The sequence below is a fragment of the Carassius gibelio genome, chromosome B1, assembly GCF_023724105.1.
Source record: "Carassius gibelio isolate Cgi1373 ecotype wild population from Czech Republic chromosome B1, carGib1.2-hapl.c, whole genome shotgun sequence".
Taxonomy (NCBI): Eukaryota; Metazoa; Chordata; class Actinopteri; order Cypriniformes; family Cyprinidae; genus Carassius; species Carassius gibelio.
In genome coordinates, this window is record NC_068396.1 from 25,406,728 (window position 1) to 25,420,582 (window position 13,855).

Below are 13,855 nucleotides of genomic sequence, written 5' to 3' on the forward strand. Positions count from 1 at the left end.
TACAAGTGCCTGCACTTCAGCGTCTGTATATCTATTGCTGTTCATCATACTTGCAAAATAAGTTGACACAATGTTTACAGTATGTTTACAGTATGTTTACATTGCATAGTTTTGGAACGCATCTGGCCAATCAATGTATATTTACATCACCGATAGTATCAGTTGTGCTGGTTAGACCCTGCTCCGGAGTAGGAGATAATTTGGCGAAAGGCTCTATTATCCCATGGCACAGCTGATTGGTTCTCTCTTGTATCAGTAGCCAATGAGGTCGTTGCTTAACACTCAAATACTAGGCTAGTGTTTACTGTTTCAGTTTGCAGTGTGCTTCAGTAATCCTCCACCTTCCCCAGCTCCACCTGTATAGCTTTGCTATTAGGTGATTCATTGTATGCTATGGGGGTTATTCATATGTTATACTGTATGTGCCACAGCAGTATTTCTTATATGCTCATATCCATATGTTGTGGATGTATTGGCAGAAGCAAGTCTAGGTACTTGCCCTGCAGCAGCAGCAACAGCATAGCAGCACAGCAGATCTTATTCCACAACTCATTAGTTTTATTAGAATACAATTTTTTATTCATTTGAAAACACATTGCATTTTCACATTTTTAGACAATGTTTCATGCTGAAGGTTTCATGCAATGATAAAAAAAAAAGTTCAGTCTAGGCCCAAAGTCTGAGTCAAAGTTGTCTTCACTTTGAAGCCACAGATGTAGTTTTGTTTATCATGACAAGCTAAGTCATTCCATTTGCCAACATCTGAAAAAGTAAGAAAATAGGAAAAAAAGCAACAATGAATGAATAATCAATATAGATTATAAATTATATTTCATACTAATCATGTAATGATTTTACCAGTAAATAGATTTATTGGTAAAATGGTAAGGTGAAACCCTTACGATTAAAGTTCATTTCCACACAGTCTTCTCTGGAGTTCCAGTTGTTAGGCTCACCAGGTGTCCAAGTTTGATAGTTCCAGGAGGAACCATCAGTCCAGATGAATCTACCAGACTGAGAGAGTGAGACACATTTTAAAGAAAATGTAAAAAAAAAAAAAAAAAAAAAAACAGTCTGTGTCATTTACCTGAAAAAACTCAAAGCCTCCGATCCAGATGCGCAGGTTTTGTGGGTTAAACCTGATCACAATGCAGAGCAGATCATCATTAGCCTCTGAGTTATGCACTGACACCAGGTGTCCACCAGGGGCTTGGTTTCTGCAGTTGTACTGTACGGGAAGAGCAACAATGTCAATGAAAATGAAAATGTGGAAAGAATAATTTGGAGCATGTGAACATGTGATTTTGTTCCAGTGAAACGAATTACCTCAGCATCAGAGAAGTTGAGAGGGTTGCCAAAGTATTTGACACAGCGTGACCCCACTCTGTACCAGTCCTCATAGCCAGTCATTGGACATTGTTTAGGCAGAACACAGCCTGATGATAGACTTGTATGTCCAGCAGCCTCATCTAAATGACAACATTATGCACCAAATTTATCCTTTATTCTTAGAATTTTTTTTCCAAAAGTGTGTTTTCACAGTGGTGTTAACAGTAGAAGAATTCCTCACAGGTTCCCCACAGAATCTTTTAGCGAATATATATTTTTTTCTTTTCTAATGAACAATCTAACATTTTGTGCAATGAAAAGGTTATAAGCATAATGTTCTATATGGAAACATAATTGGCAAAAGAAAAAAACTTTTAGAGTGTTGTCGTTAAAAAGCTATTTATTGCATGACATATTTTAGTAAATTAAATAAATGTTCAACATCACCTCTCTCAATTGTTAAGACGCTGCAATGTCCCAAGAGGAGAGTCACCAATAAAAAGCTGAAAGACTTCATTCTTGCTTCACTTTAAAGGAGAAAACTTTATCTGTGGAAACTCACAGTTGTTTTAATAAAATTGGATTTTTAAAGACATTTTTCTTTTTATTTATTTATAATATTATGATTTATAATACATAAAATAATAGATGGTTACCCAATTTTTTTTTTTTTTTTTGGCTGCAATAAGGACAAAATATATTATGGTTTCTGGAAACAAGAAATGTTTTTGTTGAAGAAGAGGACTTACCACTGCAATCCTTCCACTCTTGTCTTCTCTGTTCCCTCAGAACTTTTAGTTTGTCTTAAGTCTGTAGCTGTGTACTTTTTCACAACTCCTCCCTTTCTATAACCAGGGTTATTATAGTTAACTAGAACTAAAACCATTTAAAAAAAAATAGATATTTAAATAAATAAATAAATTAAAAAAAAAGAAAAAAAAAAAAAGAAATAAAATATAAAACCCCTCCGCTTCAATTTCAGCTTGCAACATTTTTAATTTTCATTTAGTGTAACTTGAACTAAAATATCCTTACACCTTAAGTACATTTTAAAAGAAATTAACCCAAAATGAATATATAATAGTATCTCAATGATGTTAAGATAATAGTGTCTGTAGTTCAGCCTTTAGAGTATTTAATGGAGTTAGACATACTGTAGAAGCTCATGCATGGCATGCATTTTTATTGCATTACAAATATAAAAAAAGTATATAATAAAAATTGGATTGACTAAATTTAGACACGTTAGACCGGTATTATTTTGGTGCTGTTAGGCAAACACTTTTAACCTACTGTAAATGTGCAACATAATTAAGAAAGCGTGTTCTTTTACCACACAAGACCGTTATACCACTGTCCCATGTGGTTACAGACACAGTTGCTGATCTCTTAAAATTTGAATTGCTACTTTTCACATTGCAAAGTACAGATAATGGAAATAACAAGCTGAATGCATGCACTGTTTATCTGACTAAAAACTTTGATATTTTCAAGAAAGTCTGAAAATGACTGTAGAGCTTAATATCTTCTCTTTTAGCTTAGTAAATGTATTTCTCCTTATGTAAAAAATACTAGTATACGTTCATTTTTTACAACTCCCACTTCTCACTTTTTTCTTTACTGCATTTGAACTGTGATACTTTTTCAGCAGTTTTCATACTGAAAACCTAAAGCTTTTAGTAGTGTTAATCTTCTAATATTAACCATGTATTTTTTTACTCTTAAATTGGACATTGAGTCATTGATAGAGATATTTTGTCAGTCTTGTTTCTGTGTCATAAATCAATAATTAAGATGAGAACATTTTATGTATATTACAAATGACAAGTAAATGTAATTTATTTTATTGCCCTGAGTCTCCCCATAACCTGCATCAAAGTCTACGAGCAAATGAATGGAATTAGTGGTGGTATAAAAAAGTAACAACATGTTATAGTTTAGAATAAAAAATGATCATGCAATGTTACCCTGGCCATACTTTGCCAAAGGTGTGACTGATATACTTTAACAATTAGTTGAACAATAAACAGTATCACAAGATAAAAAACAACACATACATTTGGTATACTATACAATCACATGATTTATTAAATATTATTAACTAATTACTAGTCATCTCCATGCAAACACTATGAGCATACATACTTACTATTTAATACTTACAAAATAGAGATCACTCAGGCAAATAATTGATTTTGACTGATTGATTTTGATTTGAGACGTTTAAGATTGGGGCCACGGCTATAGTTAAAATATTCCTTATGTAAAATGGGGGGGATTCAGTTTCAGAAATTTGTTTATGGAGGCTAAATATTTATTTATTTATTTATAATGCTATAATATAGGTCTAAACTGTTTTATGTGGAATAGTCTAAGTTTAGTGGAAAAAATTATATCAATTATTACTTGTATGAAATGCATTTAATGAAGAACTATGTTTTTTTTCTGATTTAATTCCTGTGATCGGCACTATTAACTATAACGTTCAATGGAAAATGCTCCGGAGTCGGTGAAGAACTTCTCATCAGTTTTGATTGAATGCTCGCTGTGGTCTCTGCTCCTGTACAGTGAATTACTGCTCTGGACATGTGAATTTGATACCTACAAACAGAGCATGAGACAGACAGGCAAAGATTATTTTCATTTTCATCCTAACTAGATAGATGTAATGCTGTTGTCGAAAAATGCAAACCTCTTCAAATTTCTTGGCCTTGTATTGGTCAGCTCCTTTCAAAAAGTTGAGCAGAATGATGTCACAAAGCACTGTACCCTAAAATATAAAAACAAACAAACAAACAACAACAAAAAAAAAAACATTAAGAAAAACGATAGTTTTGTCCACTGACATGGGTCCTTATATACCGGTCTCAAAATGTTCAAGTTGAGGATGGAGGTAAAACTGATGTCATGAAAATTATTGTTATGCAAAAAGATAAATATACTGTAGATTATACAAAAGAACTGGCATGTTGCTCTCTGAGACATTACCTGGTTTCCATAAAGTGTCTCCATTATACAAGTAAATTATGTCTATTCTGATCGATCTTTCCTGAAGATCTGGGGCCAGCCAGGCAGTTTGTTCACTTCTCACTTGGGTCACATTTCAGATGATTTAACACATTTTCATTATTTGAGTTGTTTCGTGCTCAGAACTGCGGTAAAAGTGTTGTGCTTAGTAACTGGCAAGACAGAGCAGGACTGTCACACACACTTTTTTTTTCTTAGCTCCTGCTGCCATTTTTGATTGAATTGACTGACAAGTTTTTTTCTAAGAATTTTGTATGTTAAAAATGTAAGTACACTGAATAAGTGTACTTAAAAGCTATATATGGATTGCATTTTGCACGGTTTAATGATCATGCACAGAATCTAGTAATGAAGAAACATACCACGCCAACAGAAGTGAAGGCAGCAACCATGTTGATTAAGGTTGGGATCATGTCAAATTTTCCTGCCTTTAAAGAGAAGATGTAATGAGCTATTACGCTAAGACTTGCATTGAAAATACACAAACATGTTAATTTAAACTCACATCTCCATTAACCAGCACATCAAATCTGATAGCATAGGCTTTCAGCAGAGTGCGATACTCGGTCCCGTTCTCCATTTGAAAATACTTTGCATACCTAAGGACAAAGATTTAGACAAATAAGGATTATCAAACCTCTTAACTTTAAACAACTCAGTGTCTTTATGTAATATTTTACACACACTTTTTATACAAAACAAGGTGAATAAAAGGTTCTTCACAGTGATGCCATGTGGTTCTCAATAAATTCTCATACCAAGCTTTACTATCGTAATCGCGGGTTTATTATTCGGATATTTCGTGTGTACAGAGGTGTTTCAGTGTTGTTTTGGCCAGATAACTACCAGGAAGTGTGCAGGAAGCATGTGACACGATGTGGCGGTGTCCATATATGACACTCTAAGATTGACACTGGCAAGGCCCAATCAGAGTCTGAGCCACACACAGCACGAGCTGTGACCTCTGCGCACACACACAGATCGCTGGGAGAGGCTGTTTATCATCAGATCGCGTAAATCCGTGGAAAATGAATAGAAATGACGATTCTGTCTGAAGAAATATGAAGTAAAAATCAGTAAATATATCCATATATCTCCGCAGATATGCATCTTTGGTCTATAAATCCTTATTGACGCTGTTCAGTGAGTCTATGTGAACACAAATAAACCGCTCTTGACGTGACTGAATATGAGTGAGTGGTGAATTTCTATTCAAAATATGGCATAATACGGATTTATTATTTTGCACTTCTGACATAAATCACTAAATATCTGTCACTGCAACAATGTTTTATCAAAATATTGGTCAAATATCGAAGCTAGAGTCTTCAAACTTTCAATTGGTGCACAGTTTGTCCAGATGAAGTAAGACCGTGATGTTTAATGTGCTGTGAAAGTGAAACAATAATAAACTGGGGCCGTCGGCGATGTTTGCACGTAAAGGGGTTAAACAAAAAAGGTTCTTCTATGGTATTGTGAAGCACCTTTATTTTTAAGAGTGTAGTATGGGGGCCACTCTAAAAGTTTCGTGAGTAACAACTGTGAACAATCAGGATTCATATGAATGAAGTATATGTGTTTGCTTGTGCAGTATAATTAGAGCTCTGCAGACTGCAGCATTCTTCATTCAACTTTAAGGTGGAAACAAAAGCTTCTAGAACCTGAAGTTGTATCCTGGAGACACAGTGGTCTTTGCTGACATGGCGTCCAGGCGAGTGAAGGAGTAGGTCGGCTTGCACTCATCATCTGCCTTGTCTAAATCACATAGCCATGCTATTTTTATCCCTATCACTCCCCCCTGAGAGAAAGAAAGAGAGAGATACCTTACATAAATCCAATTTGCTTTTGCACTTAAGGAGAAATAAAGATAATGCCATTTTCAGATTTTTTTTATATAACACTTATTAGATACTTTTATAAAAACAGTTATTATTTAAAACAACAGGTATTTCTTTGTTGTCTTTTAAACTATTTCCATTGGTGGAGGTAAATATCAGGAACTAACTGGCCAAATTACTTTTATAGAATTACTTATTTATTGAATTGTTGCATAGAAGCAATGCAAAAATCACATAAATAAATATACATAAAATACGTTAATTACAGTAGAAAGCGAGGGGTAAATTAAACAAATAAATAAATAATTAAAATAACACTCACTTTTTTAGCAAGAGTAGTAAAGTCCTGTTGTGCAAATCGGATCACATCCCCCACTTTGAATATCGGACAATACATGTTAGTCTCAAAGTCAAAATTACACTGCTTTATGTAGGAACTTTTGATGTTGGGCAAAAAGTTTCCCCTGAAAGAAAAAAAAAAAAAATGAATAACATCAGAAATGCAGATATTATCTTAAAACAATTTGTCTTTGTGTTTAATTGGCCTTACTTTGTGAAGTTAAAACGTGGGAAGCGAATGCTGTTCTTGATGAAGATGGTAAAGTTCTCCACCTCCATCATGGGGTTTCTGAGTAAGAAAAAACGTCATCAGTCCTTTTATTCAACCATTTACGTGTCTATTCATTTGTTCATTCACAAGCAGACTCACGGCTGAATTTCATCAATCTCTGCAGGACACCATCCTTTAATCTCACAGGTTTTTTGGTTAGTATTGAAGGGCACACAGCGTCCTGTCAGCAACCCTTCAGACAGCCAGTGAAAATAAACATAAGATATATAAGCCAGGGCTGTTCAAACCCTGCATCCTTTAAAGGCTGCTTTCATCACTAGTGCACAACAAACCGTGGGATAGTCCGGGCAACAAAGGATTCATCTGTTGTATCCTTCATTGCCTGAAAATCAACAGATGAATTTGTGGTCCAGACTATCCCACCGTTCGTTGTGCACTGATGACGATAGTTGTTTTTTTGGTTGTTGGTGAGAAAATGATGGATTCGCTGCCAATGATGGCCTTGTGGGCAGCATGCTGACATAGTGTGGCTTTGGTTGTCCCGAGATGGAATTCCCCCTTGTGGACCTTTCCCGTTCCCATACCCCATCTCTCTCTTCCACTCACTTTCTGTCAAATCTCTACTGTCCTGTCATAGTAAAACTAAAAAACGCTCACAAGAATGCTTTAAATAAAAGAAAGAAAATGCCGGATTACACTTTAAAATTAAATATTGGGTTTAAAAAAAACAACAACAACTTTAAATCTTTCTATTACAGATATTTAATACTATTTATTATGTACATAAATGGACCAAGGTGAACATATTTAGACAAGTTCTCCACCCTATTTTATTTTCAGACTTTTGATATTGAACTAGTACTAACAGTACTGCCTTTTATCAGTGGCAATAATTATGTTTAGTAGAAGAAAAAAAGAGCAATCCTTCGTAGGCTAGACCATTCCATTTAACAATGCCCAGTCTGACCTTCGCGGTCCTTGAAAGTGTGGCCTTTTAATTCCACATGCTTTAAAGGATGCAGACTCTGAATTGGAACACAGCAAATAGACCATTAAGGGGTCACATTTTAATCAATTGATATTTTTATGACGTTACTATTTTTAATAGGTTTTCCTTGACAATTTCAGGATCACAAAACAAACGGTAAGATTAAATGCAAAACAATTCAGAACTATATTGAATTGTTTTGTTGTAAAAATGTGATGATTCCTAATGATTTGGTCTTACAATAAACTCAAAGATGATAAAAGGAAAAACTTACCATTGCTAGATGGTTTTGACATCAGCTTCTTACAATCAACGTCACTATTACATTTCAATTTGAGATCGCTCTGAAGATTTACATGTACAAACACATAGACACACACAGAGACAAGAATCAGTCAAATTCATGTACAATCACCTTGACAGATTTCAGTGTCCTCGCTCACCTCTGGACAGTAGCCTTGAACTTGATTTTCTGTCGTGATGAGCTTAGTGATTACGCAGAACACTGATGCCCCCTGGCACACACACACACACACACACACACTACTTATATAAAACTGTCATCAAACAATGTGATATGTTTTATAAATAAATACAGATTATATTTATCATACCGCATATGTACTGCATTCAACTATACTGTATATATACACCTCTAAATATTTGAAAACTGCTTGACATTTACTTGAGTAGGTGTGACATAATCGGCTACATCCATGATCCGGTTGTTATACTCTCCAAACCCTTTCACTTTAGTCATGACTGATGATTCGATAGCTGTGTCTCTCACTTGATAGGCTTTCTCATACAAAAACACCCAGCTGAGAGAGGTTGTGTAAGGAGGAAATAAAGAGAGGGAGGGTGGGAAAGATATAGAGAATGATTTAATAACTTTCTTTAATGTAAAACACTTTTTTACCGAGATCAAAAAGATGATCCCTGCTTCTTAAAGTACTTTACACCAATTATGTTGAAACAAAAGACTAAACACAAGCTGTTCAACTGAATTGTTTGTTTGGGCACAATCTTAAATCTATCTATTCCACTGACATTATAAAAACAGTGTCTCAAAACAACTCACCCAATGAAGTATGTGATGATGAGGAGTTGGACGACACGGTTTATGATCCCAATAGTCCAGCTCTTTACCACCACGGACTTGGTCGTCTCATAGGTAAAGAAATCTGTTATGCAGCTCCACATTTTTCCAGAACACTGCTGCATTCACAAAATTACACTCTGCGTGTATCAGTGTATTTATGTGAAAGTTTAGTCAGGAATATAGTGTAGAAGCATCCGAGATATCCGTCCAAATGATCCTGATTTCTTTTAATCGAAAATCAAATACAAGTCAAAAAAGCTCTTCAATGATCTATCTTTATGGTTTGCCTGATATAAAGTCTCCACATCTTGAGAGAAGATGCCCTCTCTTCCTCTTAGTCCCTCCCCTTCTCCTCCCTCTTTCCTCATTCTTCCTCCTTCAGTAATTCAATCCTTTCTTCAGATATAAAATTGGCATGTTACACTCAGATGCTTCCTTACCAAGTAACAAACCAAAGTCAGAGTCAAACAATTACAAATCAAAATTAAGTACAAGTCCCAAAGAAGTTCCTAGAGTCTTCTAATTTACATAAGCATCATACACTATCCATAATAAAACAACTGAATCAGATGCAGGGTATTATGGAGTGCATAAAAATGCTATATTTACAGTGTGTGAGAACTAGATCACATCTATAAATTCTTTGCCCATAAGTTGATGGACTGTATTTAGTCATTTGCAATATAAGCTTGTTATCTAAACCATCGTGTTCTGATGAGATTGACTGATGATTTTTATGCTTTTTTTTTTTTTTTTTACTAATATTATGTATTTTTAATTAACATTCAAATGTTTGGGGGCAATGTGTTAACTTTTTTTCCAAAGAAGTCCCTTATGCTCACCCATTATTAATATCTATAAAAATTATTACAACTTAAAATAGGTCTAAATTACATTTATTCCCTGTTTTGAATATGTTTTTTGAATTCTTTGATGAATAGAAAGTTCCACAGAACATTTATTTGAAATATTTCCTGTTGCTTTTGATCAATGTATCTTTACTGAATAAAAATTTAACAGTATTGTATTACTGTATTAACAACTTTAATGGAGGATGTTTAAAACTAATCAAGTTAAAATTAGTTTTTTATATTATATTTAACATTTAGGCCCATATATAAGACAAAACAAACACCTTCTAACACTGAAACGTCAAGCTGTTCTTTTACAGAGAGCTGAACGAGAATGTCATGTAACTTCGATTACAATTAAGCGAATGGGAAAGATGCGATTAGTATCCATCCCACAACAAGCACTAACGCATACACACACTTAAACCACAACTGAGAGGTCCCATTTCTTAACAAGGCCAAGAGAGCAACCATTAACGTGTGGTTACCTAACTCTATAAGTACAATACATCTGGGACTCGCTTCCCTGCAAAAAACACACATAAAGCAGGAGTAACGCATGACAGAGGACCAAATCAAATGAGAGACAGCAGAGTGAGGCTAGCTCAAGTACTGCTGGAGTATTTGAAGATGTCTATCAGTCAAGGATAATGTTGAGTGTTAGATGTCTCATAATGATTCGATTGTATTGAAACAGGATCTTGAGATGAAGGGAGGGCACAGAGTGAAAAGGGGGGTAGGGGGAGAAAGAGACTGAGGAGAGAGTGAGGAAATGGATGGGACTCAATACAAATTGGTGAACAAAGTCATCAATGCACAAAATGCAATAATGAGCAAAGTGGTTTGAGAGGCATGATCGAGAGAGACAAAATCCACAGAAACCTAACAGATATGAATGGGGGGGGGGGGGGGTGTAAGAGGAGAGGAGAGATGTTGCATATACCAGGAATAGACAGCAAATTGATTGGAAAATTAACACTAAGAAGGACATAGAGCCCCAAAAAATATTAAATAGAATATTTAAACAGCACTGATTTAATAATGCTGGTTTAAGGTGAGGAATACATTTTAATTAAGGGATAACTATAACAACAGCAATGACATCATTTTTCTCCTTTTTAACCTCACTATACAAAATGGTTCTACTTTTAATATTTCTCTAAAAAAGTGAAAACGAGTTATTAAAAAGTGTAATACATATAATATTAATAGTAAAAATTATTTAAAAAATAACAAAATAGATATAGTCATAGTTCCTTCAGGCAAGCTGATAATATAGCAAAGCCAAGGTCAGGGTTTCCTAGGCCAGGGAACACTAGTAAAGTGTGCTATACAGACATTATAAGTTGATTTGGAAGAAGAAAGTGTCTGGAAAATCAATATCTGTAATGTAAATATAACTGTACCATTAATCTTTGACGAGAGACATACCCGTTTAGTGTTTTGAATGGATTCAGTAAATCTTAACCTGCAGCAGAGTCATTCACAAGCTGCACATGCTTGTGCGGGTTTTTGTTTTTTTGATCGTATGTTAATATTAACTTCTTCCAGCATTCTTTCTGTTTAGTTTAGTTCTTTATGAAGTGAGACACCAGCTCAAATGGTTTGAGTAGAGCCCAGTGTTGCCAATTTAGCAATTTTGTTGCTAGATTTAGCAACTTTTCAAACTACCCTTTTCTTCAAAAACCACCTAGCAACAAATTTAGGTTTTTGGCAACTTTAAGCAACTTTTGTAAAATGACTCAGATGATAAGAAAGGCACATATTATCATCTAAATTACCAGAAAAAGCCAAGCAGCACATCAACCCGGAGAGAGCTGGAGATAGATGCCTAACAGTACAAACATCAAATCTGCATTAAATTTCTAGTTCCAATAATAAATGCACATTTATGATACACCATGTTATTAGGTTGTATATATAATTGTTGTTTAGGTGGGTACACTGTAAGAAAAAATATGTGGAAAAACTGAAAAGGTACTAGTAATTTTCTGCCAGGATATTAAATGTAACCCTGTAACCTTAAAACACAGGTAAAACACCTGTGAAAAATAAACAGTACATTGTGTCTTATTTTTATACTTTCGTGTAGCACACTAACTAACTACCAGTACACTGCTTAAACTATTATTGCTCCGAATGTGCAGTTTTACTATCACGCAATGAAAAGGTACTGGTAATTGACACACCGGCGGCGCCAGGGGGGGTCTTGGGGGGTCTCAAGACCCTGCCAAAAAATGCCTTGACCCCCCATTTGACCCCCCAGCCTCTTCCTGATTAAAAAAAATATATATTCGGGATAAAGATCCAAAAATGTTTCTCTTCAAACTACGCAGAACAATAATAAATAATTATTTCTATATTTATTCATACACTGAACCGAGAACCGTTTCTGTCGGACGCGTCCGATTCGAGAACCGATGAGCTGATGATAACTGCGCATGCGTGATTCAGCGTGAAGCAGACTGACACAGAGCGCATCTGAACCGAACTGATTCTTTTGGTGATTGATTCTGAACTGATTCTGTGCTAATGTTATAAGCGTGGGTAAACCAAAGGCTTGAATGAAGGGCAATCATCGCCAATGACGGCATTACATCGAGCGCAAAAGAACCGGTGAACCATTTTTTTTTCAACTGGTTTATTTGATCGAATTGTCCGAAAGAACCGGTTCACTTGAGCACCTGCTCCTTTGCCCCTTAAATGCCCTTTTGTCAAAGCAAAATTTCAATTTTTTTTTGTAATAACATAAACATTTGTGAATGCCTGCCCACGCCCAATCATAATATTAGTACAATTTATTAATAATAATTTAGCCGTAAATAAAATGACCAACATGATGACCGTTCACCTGACGACGACCTCATCCAACCGGGAAGATTCCTTATGCTGCACGCGCATTTTTTAATTGCTAGAGGATATTTTCAACATCGTGGCAGCTGGTAAGTGGTGTTTCATTCGCAGCGAAGTGATTTTGATGTTTATTTACTTATTATTATTTTACAAGAACGATGTGATGTGAGAACATGCAGATACGTTGTTTATATTGCTGTGTGTAGCCTGTAGTGTAGAAGTAACACTAGCGTGCTGTTTGAGGGAGAAAAGTTTCACAGGCATCGAGGGGTCTGGTCTTTTTTATGTTATTTGAATAAACTTTTATTATATTACAGTACTTATTTATTTTTAACACGTAAAAATAATTATCACAGCACTGGTAAGGCTTATTCAGATTTTCTCATTCTCTGAATTATCATTATAGAAATAAAAACAATTCAGAAATGAATTAAAATATAATTATATTTTAAATGTGATGCAAATATTTTTTCTACAATAGCAACAGTGTTTACAACAGCAAGACCACTTTAGCCTGTAAACTCAATAATATCTATCTGGAAATAAATGTAAAAATATCAATGCCAATAAAAATGCATAATATACCTGACATGAAAGTGCAGTGTGCAGGATATGAATAACAAATGTAGCCTGTCATTTGTTTACATTGCAAAGGTGTTTTTGTTGTTTAGTAGCAGTAATATGCAGTTATTAGCCATGTCCACTGTATTTTTTGTTGGTTTTCATGAGACCCCCCTTGAAAAGACCAGGACCCCCCATTGCCCCCCCCAATCAAAATTGTCTGGAGCCGCCACTGAATTGACATCACAACATAAAGCAACCTTACTTAGTTTTCCACTGACCTAATTAGTGTTACAGTATTAAAACTAGTAACACTAATAGACTATTTATTTTTTACAGTCTTCTGTCTTAGCAGTTTATGCAGTAGACCCCATGCATCACTAGTTTTGATCCTAGACAGATTCTAAACAGATGACGGAAAATACAACACACGCTGTAACTGTAGAAAAATCTAGAAAGAAAATGCAATGATTTAATGGGGGTCGGGCTACGAGCTTAGTAAATTTATGTCAACGAAGATGAAATGTCGCCCTTTGTAGTGGCTCAATGGGACTGACCATTAAACAATCTGTTGTTTTCTTTTTTCTCCATAATATCATTAGAAAAAAAAGTGTGAAAATTATAATGTTGTGATGAGGTTGATTTGTACTTCTTGATTCGTACACATTGTACTTCTTATGCTTTACAGCTGAAAGTTAAAGGATGTCGACGCTTTCCAGAACTATCAACATCCAT

The 13,855-nt window shown here is 35.0% G+C and overlaps 2 protein-coding genes across 2 annotated transcripts; both read right to left on the reverse strand.

Moving 5' to 3' along the window:
- Positions 1-541: 541 nt before the first annotated feature.
- Positions 542-2,131, reverse strand: LOC127949298 (lectin). Its single transcript, XM_052546386.1, has 6 exons — positions 2,079-2,131; positions 1,777-1,856; positions 1,327-1,469; positions 1,088-1,228; positions 903-1,014; positions 542-762 (listed from the first exon to the last, which is right to left on the reverse strand). The coding sequence occupies exons 2-6, from the start codon at positions 1,844-1,846 to the stop codon at positions 662-664; spliced, it is 567 nt and encodes a 188-aa protein (XP_052402346.1). The 5' UTR covers positions 1,847-1,856; positions 2,079-2,131; the 3' UTR covers positions 542-661.
- A 1,026-nt stretch (positions 2,132-3,157) lies between these two features.
- Positions 3,158-9,348, reverse strand: p2rx3b (purinergic receptor P2X, ligand-gated ion channel, 3b). The gene is made up of 12 exons (XM_052546199.1): positions 8,835-9,348; positions 8,439-8,574; positions 8,197-8,268; positions 8,028-8,097; positions 6,904-6,997; positions 6,745-6,822; positions 6,517-6,658; positions 6,018-6,154; positions 4,862-4,955; positions 4,719-4,784; positions 4,022-4,099; positions 3,158-3,930 (listed from the first exon to the last, which is right to left on the reverse strand). Exons 1-12 carry the CDS (start codon positions 8,975-8,977, stop codon positions 3,802-3,804), a joined length of 1,239 nt encoding a protein of 412 aa, XP_052402159.1. The 5' UTR covers positions 8,978-9,348; the 3' UTR covers positions 3,158-3,801.
- Between the last annotated feature and the right edge of the window lie 4,507 nt (positions 9,349-13,855).

Excerpts from the sequence above, each read along its gene's own strand:
- LOC127949298 (XM_052546386.1), bottom strand. The coding sequence starts at position 1,846 with ATGAAGTCTTTCAGCTTTTTATTGGTGACTCTCCTCTTGGGACATTGC. Across the intron at positions 1,015-1,087 it reads GAGGCTTTGAGTTTTTTCAG|TCTGGTAGATTCATCTGGAC; the intron begins GTAAATGACACA and ends TCACTCTCTCAG. Across the intron at positions 763-902 it reads TGTGGAAATGAACTTTAATC|ATGTTGGCAAATGGAATGAC; the intron begins GTAAGGGTTTCA and ends TTACTTTTTCAG.
- p2rx3b (XM_052546199.1), bottom strand. The coding sequence starts at position 8,977 with ATGCAGCAGTGTTCTGGAAAAATGTGGAGCTGCATAACAGATTTCTTT. Across the intron at positions 6,659-6,744 it reads CCACGTTTTAACTTCACAAA|GGGAAACTTTTTGCCCAACA; the intron begins GTAAGGCCAATT and ends TTTTTCTTTCAG. Across the intron at positions 6,155-6,516 it reads TTACTACTCTTGCTAAAAAA|GGGGGAGTGATAGGGATAAA; the intron begins GTGAGTGTTATT and ends TCTTTCTCTCAG.